This window comes from Abrus precatorius, unplaced genomic scaffold, assembly GCF_003935025.1.
Source record: "Abrus precatorius isolate BTA unplaced genomic scaffold, Abrus_2018 Scaffold10, whole genome shotgun sequence".
Lineage (NCBI taxonomy): Eukaryota > Viridiplantae > Streptophyta > Magnoliopsida > Fabales > Fabaceae > Abrus > Abrus precatorius.
In genome coordinates this window covers 6,597,152-6,621,649 of record NW_020874292.1, presented here as the reverse complement: position 1 = coordinate 6,621,649, position 24,498 = coordinate 6,597,152, and the positions used below count along the sequence as shown (strand labels likewise).

Here is a 24,498-nt window from a genome sequence, read left to right as displayed (position 1 = left end):
TTTAATACAATAGTGCATAAAATAAATTAGTTTTATCTTAAAAAATAAATTTACAGATGTATTGAAAACTAGTTTTACCTTAAAAATTAAATTTAAAAGTAAATTTAAAACTAATTAAATTTAAAAGTAAATTTAAAACTAATTAAATGTAAAATTAAATTTAAAATTAATTTTAAACTAAATTTAAATTTTAAAATTACTTTTAAACCGAGTTAAAAAAATAAAATAAAATATTTTAAAATTAATCTGTATAATTAATTTGTATAGTGAACATATGATAAAAAGTAAAATATATGCAAATATATATTAATTTAATATAATATAAAAATAAAAAAAATATTAATAAATTAAAATATATGTAAATATAATTTTATATTAATTATTATAAAATTAAATATTTTTAAATATAATGATTTAATAATAATATAAAAATATTTATAATATATTTATCTAATTTAAAACCTATTTTAAACTAAATCTAAATTTTAAAACTAAATTTAAACCAACTTTAAAAAATTAAAATAAATTGATTCAGAATCTAATTCATATAATTAAATTTTAAATTAATTTTTAAAAAATTCAATCTATACACTCCTGTTAAATAGATAAGTTAGATATTCATTTAAGAAAAATGATTAATAAATATAATAAATAATTTACAATAAATGGATTATAGATAAATTAATTTTTTAAATACATTTTTAATAAATTATAAATAAATTGATGATTTGTTTTTAATTTTACATAACTTAATTCAAAATTAATTCAATCTATCTATTTTGCTGAATGAAGAAATTATGGAACCGATTGAGAGATTCTTTCTAATTCATGTTCATTCTTTAAATATGGTAATGCGATCCAACAGCGAGACCCTTTGAACCCATCAACCTGCATTCATTTCCCTGAATCTACAGCAGAAATTAAAACGTTAACATGATAGCCTGACTCTAACTCGCAAATTTGTACTTCATTTTAACCTCTCCCTTCGCAGCCTCTCTAATTCCTTGACCATTTGCCAATGTTCAAGTGACAAGCTGGTCTCACCATAGCTCAATGACATGAGGCGACCCATTGTTAACCATCTGTTGGACAAGGGAGAAAGGTATAAGCGGCAGCGAACAATCTGATCTATAAAGTTATGCTACAAGAAAGAATATAGTTATTCATTAACCTGCTTAAATCTTGGGGATTCAAGCTTCTGTCTGCTTGCCTTGCTGCAACTAAATCATTTTCTACCACCTGAAAAACGCAAAAAAGGCTCCATCACGCATTCTCATCACAACATTTAAGTATGCTCTAGACGTTATTGTTAAGAAACCTAGGTAAACAACGAAGGAACTGGAGAAATCAGCAAAGATGAACTCTTAATAATAGCGCCCTGCAGTCAGTTCTTCAAAATACAAATAGTGAATTATATGCGTGTCTTTTACTATTGAAATGGATAATGAACAAACTAAAATACCACTTCTGCCAAACTTAGAAATTTGTTAGTTGCTGAGTTTGTATGCTAAGTGTAGGCTAATGGCTAATAAATTATTTGACTATTTTGCCCAGAAGAACACTTGCTTGTGAATACTAGTGTCCACGTCACTCATACCTTCTGCATTTCTGATTCAATAGAGTGTGATAATTGTCTAACAGTAGCCAAATACCACCTCCAAGCTTCCAAAGCTTCTATGGTCACAACTTCAGAGCAATTGGTTGCAGCAGGCCGAAAAGGTACGATTACATCAGCTGGCAAGATATTTGATTTCCCCTCCGAAAGAACTAGCAGTTGGACGTCAGTTGCCATTTCCATTTTATAGTACTTGAAATCATATTCCACCTGAACACATAGCAGGTGAATGCCATCTTTAATTGCAGTTCTAAAATGATAATTGCAAGCAATCAATAGTAAATAGCGTGTTTCTAAAAATAGCAAGTTTACCAGCATTGTGGTTCATATAGAGGTTTCCAACAGTTGCACAAAGTCAAGGTAAATTTATCCCTTAGAAACTCAATTTCGTAGCATAACAGAACACAACGCCATAAAAGAGGACGAGAGAAAAACAAGCAAAGCAAACAATTACCTTTTGCAACTCCATTAAATTTTTCAGCAGCCTTGCATTCTCTACGCCCACAGAGTTGAGAGTTCCAGCTTCTAGTTTGGTCTCATCAACAATTAAGTGTGAACCTTCAGCTAGTTGCAAAACTCCAGTTTCCAGTCTGGAGCATCAATACTAAAAGTTGTGAATGTAATTGTATACTGGTAAATCCATGTTAAGAAGGATTATAAAATGAGAATACCTGTTAGTATCATAGTTCTTTTTTGGTGCAACGGAAGCAGTGTTCAAGTATTCCACTGTAAGGGGTATGCACAGCGTGAATGGCACGAGATTCTTGAGAGCAAGGTTTATTTGTTTTCCAAATACGGACACAGTTTCTTTGTTAAAACAAGTAAAGTTTAGTGAAAGCTTTCCCACAGCAAGAGCATCTACTCTAGCATGCACCTGTTCAATAACAATCATCATACAAATATTCTCAAGAATGGAGGGTGGGGGATTTAGGAAGCATACAACTAAAAATATGAATAGAAATGGGAAATAAGCTACACAAATAACAATAACCAGAACATTTAAAATTCATGAAATGACTAAAGAAAATGAACTTTTAAGAACTGCATACCTTGGATAGAAGATGTAGCAACATGAAATGAGCAGCTAAGTCATCATTGCCAAGGACAGCTGTGAGATGTCTTAGCAAAGCTTCCCTGATGCCTTTGACCAAGTCAGGTTTTGGCTGTCAGATCAAACACAAGCCTTCTTCAACAAGGTGTTTTCAAGTTGAGCAAAGGATCCAACTCAAGATGTCAAGATGATAAATATGACAAGTTCTTTGATCAGATGAATAAACTGCAATTAGGAACATATGTAAGTTACCTCTACAATAGGGTTGTTCTGAAGGAAGTCCTGTACCGCTAGTTTCCTGTGAATAAAACAATGAAGGCGTGGCACCTGCACCAGAGTAAAAAAAATTGCAAATTTAAAAACTAGGCACAGGGTGGAGACAGACATGATACACAAATGCATATTTATGCTTGTTTCTAAGAACAATATAGGCTCCAATTTGTTGCCCGTTGATCAAGCAGTCCTCAAGGGACAATACAGGGCTTCTAATATTTATCAAAACTCCTCAAATGCAGAGCACAATGCATACCTTGTTAGGTGGAAAATGGCGCAAAGGATCTTCACATAATTCATTTGATAGATCACAACCTTCATTATCGTCCTGAAGCTCTGGATCAGATGTCAGGATACCCACAAACTCAAAAATGTCATTCAGTTTCAATTCAGACTCTGGAGAATCATATATCTGGAATGACACGGAGGAAGATGAGGAAAGAGATTTACTATAATTCCAAGAAATTAAAACAACAATAAATTGATCGCATGTCAATAAAATAATAATAAGAACTTGGGACGTAGAAGAGACTTATTCTTATTACCTTCACAAGACAAGGAGGTGAATTGCCATAAAAACCAGGCACCAAACTCATACTACTGCCGGCAATCTCAGGTACAGCTCCCTGGGATTGGGAAGCACGGGAAGAGTGTTCACCTTCTCTCTGTAAAAGAACCAATCAGATCAATTCTCAAAAGAACCACAACAGAAGTTTGCACGGAGAAATAAAAATTAGATCATCTAGTAAACACATTCATATCAGAAATTGTAAAAATGCAGCTGGACCTATCTGTGAGTATAACCTACAAGCTTGTCATCTAAATTGGATACAGAGGCCTTGGGTGGAGGTCTTTATGGCGTTACTCAAACTTGGAACACAAATTTCTTGGTTTGGATTTAATTGAAAATGATAAATTAACCTTAAAGCAAACCACAACGAAACCACAGAAATCATAAGTATTTAACTAACCACTTTATACAAAAAGCAAAAATAGGTAATTCTTGGATCATTCTTTTATACGTGTAAAACTCAACACAAAAGGCTGGGGTTGGATGAAAGCTCAGTATACCAGTTTTTTAGTATTTGGAGAATCCTGAACCTCGTCATCAGATACCTGTGAATAAACAAAGTCCAGTAAGAAAGCTGAAAATAACACATTACCCAGTATCTAGTGTTTTTAAAATGATAATGAAAACCAGTACACTGACTCTGTAACGTATTGCATTTGTATTGAAGCATACAGAAACAAACAAGAATGTGGGAGACCCTAAATATTTGATGGTTCTCGTACTCATCCCATTACAGTTTAATGGAAACAATAAGCTAATAAAGGCATTATCACAGGACCAGATAATACATGCATATCAGAAGACTCGTCTTCGGCTCTCCTACGCTTTTCTCTTTGATCGGATATCAAATCCATAGACTGATTGCCAACTGCTTCGGCTGAAATTTCAGTCCATTGATTCAGTCCCGGAACCTAGATTATAAAATCAATACATAAATAATGTTAATACTCACTACAATCTAAGCAAACCATTGCCCAATTTTAAGGAAAAAAACTGAACATGGAAAATTGAACTCTTTTGATAAAGCAAATACTAGTGATAAAGAAGAAAATGGAATCTCACGGGAACACAGTAAAGCAATCGGCGTTCCCAGATTCGCATATCTGATGAAGAACCCATAGGAAATTGAGAAACATCCATGAACTTGTTGGTCCTCCATACAGAACCATCCTTCAATTTTCACAAATACACCCAATACACAATTAAGCGTAATGCTAGAGATGATTGATCCATAAATTTGACCACGTGACAAAAAAGAAAACCTTATAAGCGCCGACATAGAATTCGTTGCCAAGCATGTCCTGAATCATGCCGCGAAACCGAACTAGAGTATTGGGCTTCACGCATCTGATGGTGGCAGGGGTAAGAACGGGAACCTATTCCATTAATTAACAATAAAATGGAAAATATTATTATAATTAAAATTAAAATTAAGGAATAGGGTTTTGTAATTTATTTTTTGTTGAATGAGAAGAGTAATATCGGAACCTGAGAGAGGCGAGACTGGTCGAAGAGGAAGTGGCGGAAGAGGTTGAGTGCGCCCCAGTCGCGGCCATCGAAGGAAGAGGGATCGGAACCGGAGGCAATGGCAGCGTCGAAAGTGGATCTCACAGCACCCAAAGGGTTCGCCAGAAAATCATATTGGGGCCCCACCATCACTCACTCGATTGCTCTCTCTGTGTTTGTGGAAATCGGAATGAACGACGGTTCTCGCTCTATGCATCTTTGTAGGTCATCTTTTTCCCGCCAATTCTTCTCGGGCCCTTCTTTCCCGCCATTTTCCTCTTTAACATTTTTTATTTCTTATTCTTTTACCAACTATACGATTGTCGACTCGATTTTGTTTAACTATTTAAACGTAATATTTTTTTATTAGAAAATAAAGTGTTTCTTATATTTTTGTATTTTTAATGTCATGAATATTTTTTTATACAATCTAAAGGCGTGTTAGAATATTGCAAACGACTAGAAAATAAAAGTGTACCAACTTTCGATATGTTTGTTAAAATTGGAGATCATGCGAAGAATATATGAAATTAATATATAGTATAGAAGTTATTTCATTAGTTGTCATATGATATTTTAAATTTGTTTAAGTTATTGCTTTATAGTTATTTTTGTATTTCACTTTTTTATATTTTTCCTTGGTTTAGTTTTTCGTTTGATATGGTTGAGTTAGGTTCTATTATATTGAGTTGGCTTCAGTGTACATGCCACTGTAGACTTGATACAATTTGCTTCAAAGAATTGTTCTAGGGTGCTTCTATCATTATCATTTCGTCACGAAGATTTAGCTAACTTTTGGTTACTTTATGATTCAATAAGTAGAGTGTTGAACTACAAAGCTTTTAGTTTACGATATGGCTTGTTTCTGACTTGATTCTTCGAACACTTTGGTATGGATTTGATTGGTTAGAATATTGAATATGTGACATTAGAAATGTGCAAGAAGTCACGGTGGAAATCTGTTACTTTTTTTAATTAAAATTACATTTGCCTCTTCTTTTACCTACACTGCATGATGCTTCATCGAATTTCCTTTTTCCATTATTTTTCTTTTGTTGCACTTGATTGTCCCGAAAGTGAAATAATTTACCACTAATAGTGCTTGTCACATATTCAGCGTTGTCACCAGTCAATCCACACCAAAGTGTTCAAAGAATCGAATACAAAATATTTCATTTGACAAATTGACACCCTTTTTTATTTGTAGCACATTGATTCACCCATATATTGAATCATATAGTAATCAAAACATGGAGGAATCTTCATGATCAGATGGTTAAGAAAGATAATTTCGATGAAATTTATCAACTGAAAACTTCCTTTATTTTTCGGGAGAAGCAACTTGTAAACAATCCTATGAAGTTTGTAGTGTACTTAGGTCCTAGGACAGCTTGTGTAGGCTTTCCTGGATCCAATTTTGAAAATTAGAACAAATAATTGACACCTTCAGAAAAAGTGAACCCAAGATCAATTCTCCATTTTGTTGAGAGAACTAGATACGAATAATCAATGCTTTCTCTAATGGTAGTTCATAGTTGCCATCTGTCAATAACTGTTTTACTATGAATTGATGTTTTCAATGTGGAAAGCATTGCAATTTTAGTTTCTGGGAGCATACAGAATAAATTGTATGGTGCTGTTCCAATAATACATAAAGTTCGGCACTTGAATATAAATTTTTTTAATTTGAAACTTGAAATCGTAATTTTACATTTTGCACAAGAAAAGATTGCTGCGTCTGCCATCAGGTAAACACCTTTTGTCGGAGAAATAAGTCTCGCATTCATGAATTAGAAACAAATAAAAAGATATATAAATAAAAGAGTCTTGTGCTCATAGTCTGAGGGGATTTTTAGATGTACAAACCACCTAAGCAAAAAGTTATACACACCCACACTCTTGGACATGGCCCGCACATAAATTAGAATATGATATCATATATTATATTTAAGAAAGACGATGCCCAAATAATGATAATAATAAAAAAAAGGTATAGCAATATATCATCATACAGCCATGCAATTTGTCATCATGTATCACCTCTATGGCTGTATGGGATACAATACACTTTCCCTTCGAGGCAATAATGCTCATCTTTTTTGCTATGAAGATAAAGCCTTGAGATAAGAAAAAAGTTGTGTGGTTAAGATTGCTATAATTCATTTGGCCAAAGAGGTGAATAAAATCTAATTTGATAAATGGATGACTAATTGGAATCCTGGGTACATGACTAAATGAGAAAATGTGTCCTCCACCTACTATGGTATGCCATATCATGATTCATGAATGCTCTTTATAGAGAGAAAAGTTTGGTAAAGAAGTTGCCAGTTTTGGACTTCTCGAGACATGCTACATGAACATATCTTCCAAAGTTGTCCACTTGCCTTGCCTCGCCCCTCGTGTCCTTTTTGCACACCTTGCATGTTTTGTCAACCCAGCCCTCTTCAACATATGCCCCATCCACTGCTCCATTCAAACAAAATGTTTCAGATCTATTGCTAAGTAAAACAGTGATTCATTCAACTAATAATATGTAAGATATTGGCCTACTTAATGAAACAAGGACCTGACAAAAAGAAACAGCAATTGGGCAATAAGGACATGAAAGTTCTCCTTTCACTCTTAGGAGAGAGAAAAGAAAAACATTTTTCTTTAGAATTTCATTACGCAAAGAAGAAAATTTGGCTATTCAAAAGGAGACTAATCAAGGAACAGACGAATGTCTCATTGATTACAAAGCTAAACGTATGTTTTATAGAAGAATAACTAGATGATACCTTCAACGTAAGATTTGAAAAAATCCTTGTACGTCCCACCAATTTTCCTTCTAAGAGCTCCATACTACATTTAAGAAAATAGTTAGCAGGATCATTAACAATAAAGATGCATATAATTTGCTATTTTATGTCATTGCATAACATAAGAAATTATATATAATAAGTCTTTATAAAAAATTGTAACATTTAATACTATTATTAATGCATTAAATTATGTAATTTTTAATAATAATTTATTATTCTGTCCAACATTATAATATTAAAAAAAATCATTTAATATAAAAAAGAAGAATTGGAAGAGTATAATATATACCTGTTCCCTGCTCATCCTTTCTCCAGACCTTGTGGTTTGTCTGGCATCTTCTAGAAGCTGAGCATCCTCTGCGGATCTCACTTGAGAAAAGTCAAGAGCTTCGGTTACACTGCTAAACAAAGATTGTTTTCTCTTATCTGCTTCTTGCTTCTCTTGTTTGGCTGAAACTCTGAATTTTATGCTTCTATTGAGCCTGCCACCAGTGGGGTTGTCCACAAGACCTGATTTTGAACAGAAATTGCAATAAGGAGGAGTCAACGGCAGAGTCCCAAGTCCCATTTTGGTTTCACTTGGCACTCACTACCCTGCTTCTGAATTATGCACCTTATGTTATATTTATGTGCGTGCGTGCGTGCAAGTGTGCTGTTATTTGGTTTTTGAGGCACCAAATTGCACCACATGTGGTTGTGAATTTTGTCCCCTCACAAATCCTTGTGGTTAAAAGTGGAATATGTGGCACCCTTGGGAACTCTTAAAATGAGAGGATCTCTTTTATCTTCCGCTTGCTGCCATGTAATGATGTAACTTGTGTAACACGTAGGATGTTGGATTGTATTCCTAATGGAGTTTAAAATAATATAAGTGTTGATCTATTTTAATAGATTCATACGTTGACGTTTTATTGTATTTAAGATATTATTATTAGCAATTCATTTTATTTTATAAATTTTAAACAAATATTTATCTTTTTTCACAAAATCTTATTTACATAAAAAAGTTTAATGGTAATATATATCTTTTTTATATCTTTATACATATTCTCCTTTTCATAAAGTAATACTTTCTTAATTTGTCACAAGTGTCACATTGATATTTTTCTTAGTTAATTATCGAAATAAGGAGAATTCTTTTCCCCTTTGTATTTTTTAAAAACAAATATTTTTATACTAAAAAATTGCTGAAATATTTATTTTTTATTTAAAATTATAGATATTTTTTTTCCTGAAATCTTGAAAATTAGAAGAATCATTTATAGATTTGGCGTATGATCAGCGTGGAGTTCTAAGTTACAAATTTATGAGGTGAAATAAAAATGGAATACTATTTGAATTTCTTTTTAACAAAATTATATAATAAAACATAAAAGTATAAAATAGATTGTGAAATTCATTTACAATACTTCAATTCACGGCAGAATTCACAATATTTAGTTGGAAAACTTTTTTTCTTAATTCTATCAAATGATATCCATTCATTTATTATTTTCAAATTAAGATAAAAATATAAGATATTATAATAAGTCGGGGAAAAAAGTTAGTTGAAGTGTGTGCCTTGGGTGGACTAGGATGATGTTTTTGTTCTTGGTGTTATAAAATGTGTGTTCTGTTCACATAGAAATGGAAGGAGGAAAAAACTTCATAACCATCAGTGCTTCCTACATTTCCAAAATATATATATCTAAAGTAACATCTAGGACAGGGAATTGTAACATCTGTATAAACCCTTCTGCTGCCTATGAATTAAAGCATGTAAATTAAATCAAATTTTAAGGGTAGAGTCACTCCCACAGTCCCATTCACATAAGCCTTTGGAAACTGCACAATGCTTTGCCATTAAAGCCTATATCTCTAGGTGAAAAACATAACGAAAAAGAAAGGTAATTACAAGTTAGATTTTCTACACAATATAAACCATGCCAACTTCCAAAAGAGAAACTGGGGGAACCTTAAGTGCTACATCAGGGCCACGACAATTCCTTCTCAAGAAATTGTAACCATAGTTAAGTGCCAATTTCTTGAGAAAAGATGAACCTTGCTTTGCTCTTACATGAGAATGACCAAGAATGAATGCAATACCAGCTTCTTGAGCAGCATAAAGATCTTCTAGTTCTTCCTGCATTTGCACTCCTACCTCAGACCTTGCATCGCATTCAGGCTCATCATCAATAGCAAATCTCACTCTTCTCTCAGTCACACCCATTGGTTCCATCTCAATAACATCAGTCACACTTTGCACAGTTTGGAACCCAACAGATACACTTGCTTGTTGGACACTATCCCCACTCTCATATCCTGGTTGGCTGGAGAAACCAGTTGTTCCAATTACTGTTAATCTGTGACTTGATGATTCATTAGAGTGTGAAGCATCATCCTCAGTGCTCATGCTACTCCTCCTAGTCCTATACCAATCATATTGGATGAAATCAGCAAGCATTGCTACTAGTTCAGACTCAAAGGAATCAACATCCTGATGAACGTCGCGATATCCATATCTGACTATACACCTGTAGGACCGATGAGCAGCCGGTCCTACACGGCCTACAAGGTATCTCTCAGCAGCAGGGACATGAGGGACTGGCACTGATTTCACACACACAAAAACAAGGATGCGGTGATATGCAGGGAGGTTGGTGACAAAACGAGAGAAGTTTGCCGGGATGCCGGTTGTGAGATCAGTGAATACAAGGCCTATTCCGGGGACTCTTGCAATTCCTAAGCTTGGACCTAAGGCTAGAAGCCAATCTAGTGACACCTTGTTGTGAAGGTCGAATTCGTATTTCTTGATGGTTGCATAGTGCCAGAGGAACATTATTATCATAAGGAAGAGAGCCAGCAGGATAGGGAACCAGGCACCCTCACAAAACTTTGTCAAGGAAGCTGAGAAATATAGCAGTTCAATAGAGCCAAAAAACAATAGGAAACAAAGGGCTATAATAGGGGGTTTACGCCAACAAAGTATGATTACTAAGGAAGTAAGGCATGTTGTTACCAGCATCACAGTCATCACTGCTAACCCTGCATCAAACAAATATTGATTTATATATCATTCTAATTTACACCAATATACCTTCTATCTCTGAAATTAATATTACAAGTATCTCCAACACATCAAGCTGAGGCTTTCTTTATATTAACAACTATATGTAGTGCAAAGCCAAAAGATCTAGCATAAAAAACCATGGTAACGCAAAGAAAACTGCAAGCTTGAAGAATAAGGCAATAAGTTTATAACTGCAATTCAGTTAATCATGCATAAGGTGTAACTTACCTGAAGCATTTCCCATGTGTTTTGTGTCCCTAAATCCAATGGTCACAGCAATGCAGAGGATCATGAGTATCCAATTAATTTCAGGAATGTAGACCTGACCATGTATCTTGTCAGATGTATGAACAACCTTAACTCTTGGAAAGCAACCTAGAGATTGGCTCTGGTTTATGATGGAAAATGTTCCGCTAATGATTGCTTGGCTTCCCACAACAGAGGCTAGAATAGCTAAGATAAGCACAGGCCACCTCACGCTTTCTGCAGCCAAAAACTTGCATAATGTTTTCTATAATGTGCAATTCCAGGCAAGAATAACCATAATGCTTTCAGGAAACTAACAAAGGCATTGTAGATAACCTTATATATACTGCAATGCTGCCAGGAAGATTTTACCATCTAGTTATTTATGTGGCTTCCTTCACACTTTAATGCCTACTGACTAGTAATTGACTATAAATAATAAAAAGTCAGCTGGGACAATGAATACCTGGAACTGAGACATAGAAACTGATTTGGAGTTCGGAATCATGATGCTGGGACAAATAAGCAGCTTGACCCATATATGCCAATATGAGCGCAGGATATACCAGAAAGGTGAATGCAGTCTGCACAAGAGAAATTGTTAAGATGTTTTCTGCCATTTAAATGACCTTTCCAAGGCCTACAATATAAGAGCCTGTCAATATTCCAGAACAAAGTAGGAAACAGAAAATTATAAACCAACCTGAATGGCCATATATGAGAAATGGCCAAGATCAGCAAACATAGCTTCTGAGCCTGCTCACAAGGTCAACACAACACACAAGAAATCTCTCATCAGGAAAACTACGTTATGATGAAGTAACCACAGATGATTTACAATGCTCCATGTGAAACAGAAATCCAATAAGGGCACAATCTCTCGCTTGGCTATAGTAAAAGCACATTAAATTTATTCTTTTATGTACATAACACCATGCTGTTGAATATTTTCAGGGGCTTAATGATGAAAGACTCGTTCAGAATTGATTCAAAAGTAAATGTAATCATAGAACTGAATCTACATTCTAATCAAATCTAATTTTCGACTCAGACGTTACTGAAAAGACAAGTGCACAACATATGTATATTAGTAGCTAGTCACAGTTTGGGATTTAACAAATATGCAATGTAGGAGTACAGTGCAAGACATTAGATTTAACATATATATGAATTTTTCACTTTTACCTGTTATGCACAGCAATATTCCACCCAAAGACATCCATCCGCTTATCCTTGTCTTCTTCAAGAACTTGAACATATAATATGGTGAAAGAGCTTTATATACATGTCGATTCCATTTAAATATATTATATAAACCAAGTGTGCTGATGCACAGTAGCCATGTCAACACAATTGGAGCAAAAAGGAATCCCACCCTATGTGTACCATAGTGTTGGAGTGCAAACAAACACACCAGTATGAAGCAAGTGATGGGAATCACAGCATCTGCAAACGCAGAGCAATAGGTTCAAATACAGAAACAAGGAAGAAATCCTGCAAATAACCATTTCAACTAATATGATAAGCAATGAATGAACTCTTCCATCATTGTATTCAAAACTGATAAATAACTACTTAAAATTTTTATCCAATTTATCTTCATGTGACTGTTAAACAAAATTCTTTGCCATTTAATTGGAACGAAAATATAGAGAATGCCATAAGTGAAACTTACACTGGTGGTGTTTCTTGGACATAGATACCTCAAGACCAGATACTGCAGAGAAAACTACACCAATAGATGGCTAGTCAACAAACTGATAAGAAATTATTTGTAAAACCATGGTTAATAAGATAGAATCTTACCAGAAATAGCTGGGGTAAGTAGTCCATCCCCTATTACCATACAAGTGCCAAGAAGAACAACAATTAGGAGAGCTGTATGCAAGGTCTTATATTTCTCTAGCACCATCTTCACTCTAGAAGTATTCTTCTCTGGATGCTCCTCCATCTTATATGTAGAAAGCGCTTCATCAGCATGTTGTCGATTTGGCAGAAGACTAACTTTAGCATGCCTACAAATCAAGGAATATAGAGCAAATGTACCACCTGCAGAACCATACATGAAAACCATCAACAAGAGAAGGAGCATATAGACTGGATTCCCTCATTTGTTCAAATGCTTACCCTCTCCATTATCATCAGCTCGAAGAACCACAAAAACGTATTTGAACAGTGGCACCAATGTAAGTGTCCAAAAAACAAAAGATAGGGCACCAAAAATCTCTTCATTGGTCTCTGAATGTTCAATATCTTCTGCAAATGTGCTGGTGTAAACATACAGTGGAGAAATGCTCAAGTCCCCATATACCACACCAAGGCTTTGATAGGCCAAGAGCAGAATAGTCTTCCAAGAATCCTTCTGAAATGCAATTTGGCATCTTACTCTATAAGCATTCATTTTATTTCAAAACCATTCTAACCTAAAGTTTCATCTCCCACCAACCAACCACTTATAAGCCAATGAAGAAACCCACATAGCTATCATCCCTATTAGAACATTGAAATCTATATAAAAAGGGATTTTCATTTTGCAAGTTTCTTTTTGTCTTTTGTTTGCCAAACTTTCCAAGTGAATGCACTAACCTTAGAGGTGTCCCAACACTTCCTTGATTCAAGATCCATTTTTCTTAGTCCCGGATGCTCTTCCCACTGGGCCAACCAGCTTCAGCACGGTGGTAACTGCAGATCTGCACTTGGCAACAGCACACACTGTGTTACACAAACCGAAGGAGTAGCCACACTGTGACACGAGTAAAAGGAATCTCACACCAGCAATTACAACCACTCATCCTGTGTACCCACAATCAGAAGTGATTGGAAGGAAAAACATTCACTCACTTTTGGATAAACTCACATGGCATCCATATCTCTGACAAATCTTCTTGATAAGTGAGAACAATTTTTTATGTCCTTAAAAATTAAGATAGACAGAAGAAAACTGAAAAAGCAGCGTTCCTAAGGTAACACACTTTATCATAAAATCAGTTACATATAATATATTCAATATTCAAAGAGTGTGTGGTGCAAAACAAAAAGTAAAGAGATTCTAAAAAATAACATTATAAGGAGTGGAGAAAGAATCCACTAGTTGTTAATCAGATGCACTAGAGCTAGAACAACCCAGTCAAAGAAGCAAGTGCATCTCATTCATCCCATTATCATTCAAAAACCCGGTTGAATCATATGCCATCTTATTTTATCACTTGGTCTTTTGCTTATTCTTTTAGTTTTACCTTCAAGTAATTATTTTTTACTTGGAGTGGACCATAGACAGGTAATAAAATTAAAAACAACACCTCACTGTTTGTTGGTAAGTCCAACACGAATGATGTAGCCTTAGAGGGAAAGGAAACCACCTTAGGATATCTGAATTAGAATTTTGGGGTTGGAACAATGATGGAGATGAAGACAGAACAAAAAGAAGCTAATTTCACGGTTAGATATTATCATGGACAGTTACATAAAGTCATGTAGCACAAGAAAAAAATAAGAATATGATTATCATAGATTGATACATTAAGTCAAGAAAAAAATAAGAATAGAATGACGCAACCGTCCAATGATGTTGACAGAAGGCAAAATCACGTGATTCAGCGACAGTTACAAACTCACTAGTCCCTAGCCCCTACCTAAAACGAGGCCAATTTCAGACTCAGTTATCATTTTTGCTTTCCCTTCTAGTTTCCTCCCTCACATACTTTATATCCCACCACTGTTCTAATTTTTATGTCATTTTATTCATTTATTGCACATTGTATGCAATGCATAACCAACCAAACTTTCAATATTCCCCACCCACCTACCTACTCTTTGAAATTCCCTAAGGTCCATATTGCTAGTAAAAGCGGACACACAAGTGGAGGAAAACCGATCATATTCAATCAAATCACACGAATTAGGCTAATCATAAAATAGAGTGAAATTTTTGTCTAAGAAAGTGAATATGTAAATGAGGAATTATAGTGGGAAAATGATGGAATGGACCATATTGGTGCACTCAGCACAAATGGTCTAATACTAAAGCAGTGGCATGTGCATGACTATAAATGCCATTTTGAAAAGCCCATGAAACCTGAACATGTGAACGTGCTCTTCACTTCCCAGCCATCACCAATACCCAGCTTTCCGCATCCCCTTTATGATGACATTAATGCCCAGCCTTTCCGTCCTTTATATATAGCAAAACCACTTTGTCCTTTCTGGGATTCACCCAAATCAACTTTTTGACTGTGACAAGTATCAATGACGTCCCATTTGATCCTCAAAAGTCTTTAAGTTGAGTGGCATGTGCCATGTGGTAATGTTGTGGTAATGTTGAGAGGATCTCCCTTCGAACCCATCAAGTGAAAGCTCGCTATTCCTTGAGCTTGCTTGTGTGCATTCGATGCTGGCACTGGCACTGGCACTTGGAGCAAAAAGACAGATACATCCAATTCTGAACTGCACACAGGACATTATTTTTTTATCTTTGTTATTATTATTATTATTAGTTTAAGGACAGTGGTAAAGGTAGTATTATGTTCCAGATTAAACGAACAAGAGTGGAGGTGGAGGCTGTTAAATTTCTGTACCAACCGACAGTGACGAATGTCGCTAAATAAAGAAAGTGGAGAAAACAAAAATTACTATTTTTTTTCATGATTGTGGAGAGTGTAGGAACATGGGTAGAATCAAAGTATGGATATTCATTCCTTTTGATAAGGTTGCACACCATGTAACATTGCATAATAATACCTCTTCTTTACAACTTGTGCAATGTTTTATTTTTCAAAGTAACCATTTAAATATTCCGCCATAATATGAATTGCACATCAGTGAGAAGAATGGTCCTCTTGTACTCCCTATCAGAATGGTACTCTGATACCCTCACGTTATCAGTTCATCATGCCTTCATCAATTTAATAGCAATCTAATTTTTAAAATATTGATAACGTCTATGTGAGGACAAATTCTGCAGGAATTCCAACCTTGTTTTTAAATTTTTATCATGTTATGAGGGCTAAAATCAAGCAAAAAATTACTAATAAATTTGAAGTATTATTCTGTTGGAACATATATATGCATATATAAATTTGTTTACTTTTTACTCGTTATATTTATTTATTTAGATTGTCTGTCCTAAAATTTGCACGTACTAGAGACATAGTTACTATATTACTGCAGACTTAGAGCTTGTTTATTTTTGTTTTGATTTTTAATTTTTAAAATTATATTTTAAATTAAAAAATAAAGAGAAAACTTATATTGATAAACAATTTTTTTTACTTAAAAAAGGTATTTTTAAAAATAAAAAACAAAGAAGCTCTTATTAATGTACGACTAAGTAATTGAACGAAAAATTGAACTGTTAGCAAGAAGTGGATACATTTGTTGATATTATAAACATATTTACAGGTCCAAATTTAGGATATAGGGAAACAAAGTGTACAATTTAGCAATAGCATTTGAGGAGTCTTGGACTCAACCTTTAATCATTTGATTTGATTTTGGTGTTCTCGTTTCAGGTGGTGGAGTTCGTCGCCTCATGCTTGGTTTGCAAGAGCTTTTCAATGTTCTTTTTCAGTTTGTACTTCAATCAAATCGTGGGTCTTGTTAATTTCATGTCATGTTTTTGTTTTTGTTAGTTTCATGTCATGTCTTACGTGCTTTTGTTCTTTTTCTTTTTTGCGTCACAATAGTCATATCATTTTATATTTTTGTCAACAAGTCATATCTTTTGTTCTTTGCAGTATTGCAACGTTGTGCCTACGTTTGGGCTTTGTTCTCTAACCGCTGCTTTTAGTCCTTTAAGGTTTGTTTTGGATAATTATTTTAGGTTGACAGAAAAAAAGATTTTAGGAAAAAGAGGAGGGTAACTTTTTTATCTTTAAATTAAAATAATTATATAATATTTATAAAAATAACCAAAATATTAGGAAATTAAGTTTATTTTAATTTATTATTTTATTTCTTTTATTATAAAAATTATAGAATCTGTAAATGCTTGTTAGAAAGAAATATTTTTTCCTCTAATATTGAACTTCAAACATACCCTTAAAGACAAAAATTGCAATATTTAATTGACAAATGGATTTCCTGTAGTCCGAAGGATCTTACTGTTCAAATAAATCTCTTTATCTTTTATATATATAAATGGAAATGGGGTAATACACTAGATCTTATAAAACTTAGACCTGATATAAACTTAAAACATGAGTTTTATCTTTTTAGTTGATATAAATCATTTTAAATTTTGACCAAGCCTTAAGTATTTGAATAGATAAACATATACTACAGTGAAAATTTAGTACAATAATTTTTTTATTATTATTATTATTATTATTATTATTGACTCAAAGTTTTATTTATTTTTACTAAAAAATATTTTAAAAAATTAACTTTACTTGACCTAACATTTAAATGGTATTTTTAAGTGTGATGTGAGTTATGTTGTATAACCTATAAACTTCAACATATATTTTAATTTATTTTTACCTCTATTTAATTATTAATATGTTAAAATTATTCAATATTAAAACTAAATTGCGGATTGAGATCCTATATACTTTTTATTTGATCCTAATGTCTCGTTTCAGATTATAGAACTTGATGGGCCCTGAAATTTACAGGGGCAGAACAGATTCTGAACCATGAGACAAATTTTGAAACCTATAAATACCGCAGATTTTAATAACCTCAAAGGCTTCATTGGCCAATGACAAAAATCTTGATATTATATAGAAATAAAAGTTGGGTAATAGCTAGTAAGTAGCTCAGGGAAGGAAATTGTGGTTTGTGATGATATTAGGAGTTCAATCCCCAACGTCACCGTTCCATACCAAGTACCAAGTTTATTAGAACCTCCATAGAACTCAAAAACGTGTAAGAACATTGCTATTTGGTACGAATAAAAAGAGTATGAATTTTGACCCAGAAAAAGAAAAAGAAAAAGAAAAACTAACCAATCACGAATGGGTGGTTAAATTTATTAGAAGAGAGAGAGAACGTTTCGTAAAAGAAATCTTCTTAAAATCATTTTCGACGGTGTAGTTATTTAGTAATAAACATTTTAACAATAACTACTTTGGCAACTTGAAAGAAAGAACGATTAAATATGACTCTGTACCAGGTGTAGCTCGTCATCTTTATTTCGTATCAAGGACTGAATCCAAGTTCAAATGCCAAAATAAAAACGATAAAAATAAAATAAATCTTTATTATTTCTTGTGACAGACATAAAATACACAAACACTGCATGTCCTCACTATATAAAATTAACAAATTTTTATAAATTTAATTTATCTGGTTCTCGATTTGTATGTCATTATAAACAGTAAACAACAACTAAAATACCCACAGTCCATAATATAGCAAACTCTTCTGGAATGGTCTTCAGCATGGGATCCCAATAGGTAGATTGGTCTCCAAAACCATTACAACACATGATCATAAGCTCATCTAGGAAGAACAAATTTAGAAACAGTGTCACCAAATGGCCAATTGGATATTGAAAAATAAAAATAAAAAAAAGAGGAAAGTATGTAGATTGATAGATATTACATATGTTAATTAAGAAACAATATAGGTGTGTCCATAGATCAATACTCACTTTAGTGACCAGCACCAGGGCTTGGAATATCACCATGCTTTCTATAAAAGTCATAATCATAATCATCATGAGGAGGAGAAACATAGCCATGACCATATTCATCCATCTCTAAGGGATTGTGTAACCCAGTGACTTTGACTTTGACATGGCATGCAATGCCAGTTGAAATGCAACCCTCCATGCTTCTTAATCTGCCCGTTGCTACAATCTCTTGGCACATCAAAGACAGAAGAAGAGATAGCACAATGAGCACAAACCTGGACTTCGATCCCCTCCAACCCATTTTAATTATCGTCTAAGAAAAGTGCACAAGATCAGAGTATAACTTGAAAAGTTGTCAATGCCATGCTCATTTCAATAATTTATAGCCCACTGGCACTATGATCATAGCATGCTTAATCCTTTTTTCAAAAAGTAGGGTACGCAGTATAATTAGTTTTTCATAAAGTAAGGCTCGTTAAGGGCCACATAGAGCACAAGACCATATTGCTTATCTCTATTGACTATTGTTAATTATAAATGCTTTTATATAATGACAAAAGGCAACTCTTCTCTTCATGTTTATCCTTTTGGATACACACAAACTATAGATTTTAAGGAAATGGTTCGGTTAATATTGAACCAGACATGATTAATGTCCACTCTTTTGACCATATAGCTAGGACACCATCCTCTATATACGTTCATTTTTAGCTTAATATAATAATGATGCTATGTGATTATCATCTGTCTGGCCTGATCCCTTACAGTATATATCAAACATATGCTTCCTACATACGTCGTAAATACTTTTCTGGATGTAGCTCAGTTTGAATTGGTTATTCTCTCCCCTTTCATTTCCCCTAATATTGGAAAGGAAAATGCTGCAAATCATATGGATAATCTGGTTTGTAGTTAACCTAGTTAACTGCTGCTATTTTTATTTGTAATTTCATGATTAATTGGAAGAAGGATATCATCGAACTAGTACTACTAATTGATTTGTTGTCCTTTTATAAATTAAACTCGTTAAGGACTTATGGTCCAAACCTACAATTTAATATGCTAGACTTATTTAATCAAGCTAAGATTATTTTAAAAACATATTTAATGAAAAACAAAAAGACAGGGCCATCCAAAAAACTTTAAGCACGAATCTATTTAAATAAATAAATAATATATTATTATTATTATTATTAGAATATTTTGAAATCACTTAAATCTACAAAAATAAATAATTATTTTTAAGAAAATTATCTTAACAAACTGAAAAATTAAACATTGTTTATTGAAAATAAGTGAAACTAAATATACACTATTTAACGTTTTCCTAAGGTAGAAAATTACTTAAAATATACAAACTTTGGTACTACGTAAGTATAACGAAAAGAGAAAGTTAAATAATATGTTATTTAATGCATATTTAACTAAATTTGCTTCAAAAAGATATAATAATATTATGATTAGGTTAATAAACATGGGATATCTAAGGGAGTTAATATTAACTAATTTTTTAAGGAATGAAAACTTTTGTTGGAAGCCAGTAAAGAATGAGTTATATGAAGCATAACAGTATTATTTTCTCTTTCAGGTTAAAGGACCGAGAGTATTACATTTTCCTTTATTGTGAATATGATAAGTGTGTGAATTAAAGTTAATTTGAATTCTTAAACAGATAATTGTTGAAAGGATTCCATCTGATGACAGGTTCAAGATAATAAAAAAATGATTTTTCAACTTTTTTTTAAACATAGCATTTAATTGAAGCCCTCATTTTAGCAAAACAATTTCCATGAAGGTAGCGGCATCGTTCCTCATATTGCGATTAACGATCCTTAATTTGAAGTGATCATTTAATGCATTTCATATGGGAGTACGGCAACAGAACCAACTATTGGAAACGTACGTCTGAGAATCATACATAGGATCAAAGAAAGAAACACCGACATTGGCAACCAAGAAATATAGTGCACAATTTGAGATAAGATTGCTGAGACATTAAAAGGAGAGCTTATGGTGGGGTCCTGCTGTTGATTTTTCCATTTGCACTTCATCTAATCATCCTCACCTAAAAGCTGAAAGGAGAGTTTCAAGTTTCAACACATATTTCAGTTTTTTAATTTTACCTGTTATGAGTATTTATACAAATGTCAAAGAACACTATCTTAATTATTTTTTAAAATTTATTAAGAAATATATACATCATATAGTATTATTTTTATAAATTTTATCTGATAATTGAAAGGAAAATTTTAAAAATATATTGAAAGAGTGTTTTTGAATCTGATATATATATTTGTCAATCCCTATGTTCTTTTTAACTTTCGGTTATTAGGCAGCCAAATGCCGCCACGTAACCGATGAATATCAAAATAATTTGGCTTTTAGTAAGCAACCCCTAATCTTGGCGTGCCTGCACTAGTCTTCTGTCATGCTAATGTCATTAACGCTAATGCATTCTAATTCTATTTAACATCAAATCCAAAGCTGAAGATGGACAAGTCCTTTCAGAATGGTGCGTTCATTCATTTCGAGCTTTCTTGAATCTTTTACTAGCTGGCGATCATATATCCAACGATGTGTGATTTGGAGTAGCGATTATGATGACAATGATACAGTGAACAATTTGACATCACTCGCATTAAGATATATTTACTCATATTTTGGTGAAATGGAAATATGTTTTGAGACTTTTGTGAATCCTCCGCGTCCACCGACACGTCAATGAATTATATATATATAATCTTTTAAATTGCAGTGCATGAACAAAGTTAATTAGCTATGTTTGTTTTACCACATGTCAAATCGAAGGGATGGGTTGAATTCAATAGCTCTTTCCAAAACATTCCTTCCAAATTTTATAGAATCAAGCTCAGTGGGTCAATTTAATACAAGATTGGCATTCAAATCCAAAGCTATTGTTGAAACAAACAAGAAAAAGTTATGAACCGTGACGTCAACGCGGTTGTGAATGGAACCACATATTTAATATTATGTTTGGTGTTTTTCTTATACAAATTAAATAAGAAATAATGCTTAATACGTTGACTGTGATCCATTCTCCACCTTCCCCATTTCTAGCCTGTTTTCCAGAATACACACACTATTTTGCTAGAGAGGTATAGTTGACCAAAATTCTTAGTCCTTTCTACGTAAATACCTATGTATACTTTGAAACAGACCTTAGTCAAAACAGAAATTTCCTCCTTGCCTCCTCTCACAATAATTCTGTCACTAATTGCAAAACTCATTTTCTAGATTCAAGCGTCAACCTTAGTGTTTTCGAAGTTCATGTGTTTCAGCATCACTAAAACTTGACTGGGCCATCTACAGAAAATTTATTATTACCTTAGCATTAGAAAAATTCGGTCTATCATCGTTATTTTCCTTAAAAGATTATAGTGTGTTTAATTCTCAATTTAGTTATGCTTTTTATGTACTAAAAGTGGATCTTTTGTTAATATTATTATTATAACTGTACTTGTTATAGATAATCGTTTTAGCTTTTGATGAAAAATGTTTTAAAAAACGAATTAAAGCAAATGATGCATTTAGATTAACTATCTCTTTAAGTAGTACCTGACTCGATTTGTTAATCTTAGAAGTTATGTTCAAATTACAAGTGAAAAAAATAATTTTACTTAACGAAAAAAGTTATTTGCACTTCTGATTAAAATATTTTCTTTGTTGATTACAAAACTACAATTTTTTCCTCCACCTAACGTCCTTCATTCTTGAAAATTATCTTCTTCAAAAATCATAGATCGAAGAAACTCAAAATGTCGGCAACTATTCATCCCTGACATTGGATCTCCAAAACACATGGTTGATTTCTTACTTTTGGAGCTACTAGCTTAGAATATTGACTTCATTTTGCATATTAGCTTAATTGGCGATGTTCAACATGGAGTTATCTTCTCCTTTTCTTTTTTTCATCTTGTTAGTTATTTTTTCATCTAACTATTAAAATTATTACTCCTTCTCATCTTTTTTATAATAAACAAAAAACTAAATCATTAGAACTAAGAAAATTAATTAAGTATGATATATTTTTTATAAATATAAATTTTATTCTAAAAATACTTATTCTATTAAATGATATAATTAGTAATTTGTATATTTAATGATATTAATAAAAAAATATAAAAAAATTTAGCAATTAATGTATCTTAAATTTATTATTTATTTTTATAATAAAGATTAAAAAATATTTTATTTTGTTTTTTATAAAAAAAAATTGGAGAGAGTATAAAGCAAAATTTATTTTATAATTTTTAATAATTAAGATTTTGTCCTTTTCTCGTAGAAAATGACGAGAATTTATTCCATTCAAAACAGGGCATCGGCTACACGCATTCTATGATTTGGTGGCATAAGAATGTGGAAACGAGGTCGTGTCGTGTGTTTGACTATTGGCGGGTAAAGAAATTATAGTTGTGGGATTATATATATGAAGACCATATACTATAATAATTTGTATAATTATAATCATCTTACAGGGAAAAAAAAAAACAGAAATAGCGGAACTATATGAGTGATTAAATATAATACTATCATATATTAGAGGTAATATATATAAAAAAATTTTAATGTGTATTATTGACACATAATAAAACTTATATATAATAATTTATATTAAATGTATTAATAATATTAAATATCATCATTTTTAATAAATATTTATTATTTACTAATTTTTTATTAATCTTTTGAAGATAGAAAATTAAAAATTAAATTATATATTTAGTCTATATAATTAACATATATTTATGAATTAGTTCTTATATTTAAAAAATTACATTTTAATTTTTATATAAGTATTTTTTATGTTTTACTTTTTTCTAATATAAAACGTTAACAATAAAAAGAAAATAAATCATAAGAAAACAACTATGTAAATTATAAAAATTTAAGTATAAAGACTAATTCATAAATATATTAAATAAAAATTAAATATATATTTTAACTAATTATAATTTTAAAAGAATATAATACATTGAATAATTGAAAGAAATACGTGTATTTACTCAATTTTATCTTTATGACACTTTATTTTTTATTAAAAAAGATATTGACATTTTTATTATAATTTTGTAATATGTAACTATATCAATTTTTATATAATATATTTTTTTAATTAAGTATTTAGTCTTTAAAAAATTTACATAATTTTAATTTAAATATTTTAATTAAATATTTGTATAACTTTTGTAAAGACTAAATATTTAATTAATTATATATTTTTTATATGATATACTAATATTTATAAAATCTTTAAAAATTAATTTTTTATATAAAAAATAAAATATTTATTACATTTAACATGTAAAATTATATTATTATTCAAAAATTTTGAAAATCAACTTTCTTATTCTTACAAATTGTGTGTTGATATTTTCTCTGGTCAAAAACATAAAAAAATGATAATGCTATTAAGTGTTTGCAAAGTAAATTTCACAGAAAAATACAGAATATTTATTTTTTAAAATTAAAATAATAGATAATTATTATTAACTATACACAAACTAAAAAGAAGTAATTTAAAAATTGTTCAGAATAATAAGTTAAACTTAAAAGGCATTCTTTATTATTATTTTAAATAGTAATGGAACTGAACAAGCTAGCAGAAATGAAGTCCATATAGATTCATAAAATTGAGTACTCAAGATAGTAAAAATGAGTTAAATGCTGATTTAAATGAAACACACATTCGTCGTGGGAAAACCGAAATAATATATATAACTATATAACACAGGGTAAAGTAAAAACAATTCTACTATAAAGTAGAATAAAAATCTTGAAAAAATATTGTAGAA

General features: G+C 31.9%; 3 protein-coding genes across 6 annotated transcripts; all 3 read right to left on the bottom strand.

The window, feature by feature from the left end:
• Nucleotides 1-795: 795 nt before the first annotated feature.
• LOC113852715 (mini-chromosome maintenance complex-binding protein) lies at nucleotides 796-5,306 on the bottom strand. 2 transcript variants are annotated; one of them, XM_027483063.1, is made up of 15 exons: nucleotides 4,999-5,306; nucleotides 4,773-4,886; nucleotides 4,573-4,680; nucleotides 4,299-4,421; nucleotides 4,011-4,055; nucleotides 3,485-3,604; nucleotides 3,196-3,351; nucleotides 2,919-2,993; nucleotides 2,665-2,778; nucleotides 2,287-2,489; nucleotides 2,070-2,205; nucleotides 1,598-1,825; nucleotides 1,172-1,239; nucleotides 978-1,082; nucleotides 796-908 (listed from the first exon to the last, which is right to left on the bottom strand). In XM_027483063.1, the coding sequence occupies exons 1-15, from the start codon at nucleotides 5,164-5,166 to the stop codon at nucleotides 884-886; spliced, it is 1,788 nt and encodes a 595-aa protein (XP_027338864.1). In that variant the 5' UTR covers nucleotides 5,167-5,306; the 3' UTR covers nucleotides 796-883. The 2 variants fall into 2 exon arrangements, with proteins under 2 accessions (XP_027338864.1, XP_027338865.1); XM_027483064.1 differs by having other exon boundaries at nucleotides 824-1,082.
• Nucleotides 5,307-7,140: 1,834 nt separating this feature from the next.
• On the bottom strand, nucleotides 7,141-8,567 carry LOC113866942. Its single transcript, XM_027501759.1, has 3 exons — nucleotides 8,107-8,567; nucleotides 7,794-7,857; nucleotides 7,141-7,479 (listed from the first exon to the last, which is right to left on the bottom strand). Exons 1-3 carry the CDS (start codon nucleotides 8,383-8,385, stop codon nucleotides 7,310-7,312), a joined length of 513 nt encoding a protein of 170 aa, XP_027357560.1. The 5' UTR covers nucleotides 8,386-8,567; the 3' UTR covers nucleotides 7,141-7,309.
• Nucleotides 8,568-9,417: 850 nt separating this feature from the next.
• Nucleotides 9,418-14,490, bottom strand: LOC113873746 (potassium transporter 2). Of its 3 annotated transcripts, none has more exons than XM_027512052.1 (10): nucleotides 14,472-14,490; nucleotides 13,699-13,802; nucleotides 13,240-13,474; nucleotides 12,919-13,161; nucleotides 12,788-12,841; nucleotides 12,298-12,558; nucleotides 11,816-11,868; nucleotides 11,579-11,696; nucleotides 11,095-11,349; nucleotides 9,418-10,841 (listed from the first exon to the last, which is right to left on the bottom strand). In XM_027512052.1, exons 2-10 carry the CDS (start codon nucleotides 13,735-13,737, stop codon nucleotides 9,724-9,726), a joined length of 2,376 nt encoding a protein of 791 aa, XP_027367853.1. In that variant the 5' UTR covers nucleotides 13,738-13,802; nucleotides 14,472-14,490; the 3' UTR covers nucleotides 9,418-9,723. The 3 variants fall into 3 exon arrangements, with proteins under 3 accessions (XP_027367853.1, XP_027367845.1, XP_027367861.1); XM_027512044.1 differs by lacking the exon at nucleotides 14,472-14,490 and adding an exon at nucleotides 13,954-14,278; XM_027512060.1 differs by lacking the exon at nucleotides 14,472-14,490 and adding an exon at nucleotides 13,970-14,278.
• Between the last annotated feature and the right edge of the window lie 10,008 nt (nucleotides 14,491-24,498).

Coding starts and splice junctions, on each gene's coding strand:
- LOC113852715 (XM_027483063.1), bottom strand. CDS start 5,166: ATGGTGGGGCCCCAATATGATTTTCTGGCGAACCCTTTGGGTGCTGTG. Junction 4,887..4,998: donor ACCAGTCTCGCCTCTCTCAG/GTTCCGATATTA, acceptor TTAATGGAATAG/GTTCCCGTTCTTACCCCTGC. Junction 4,422..4,572: donor GATTGCTTTACTGTGTTCCC/GTGAGATTCCAT, acceptor TTTATAATCTAG/GTTCCGGGACTGAATCAATG.
- LOC113866942 (XM_027501759.1), bottom strand. CDS start 8,385: ATGGGACTTGGGACTCTGCCGTTGACTCCTCCTTATTGCAATTTCTGT. Junction 7,858..8,106: donor AAAGGATGAGCAGGGAACAG/GTATATATTATA, acceptor TCTTAAATGTAG/TATGGAGCTCTTAGAAGGAA. Junction 7,480..7,793: donor TTTCAAATCTTACGTTGAAG/GTATCATCTAGT, acceptor TGAATGGAGCAG/TGGATGGGGCATATGTTGAA.
- LOC113873746 (XM_027512052.1), bottom strand. CDS start 13,737: ATGGATCTTGAATCAAGGAAGTGTTGGGACACCTCTAAG. Junction 13,162..13,239: donor AGCTGATGATAATGGAGAGG/GTAAGCATTTGA, acceptor ATGGTTCTGCAG/GTGGTACATTTGCTCTATAT. Junction 11,697..11,815: donor TCTCATATATGGCCATTCAG/GTTGGTTTATAA, acceptor TCTCTTGTGCAG/ACTGCATTCACCTTTCTGGT.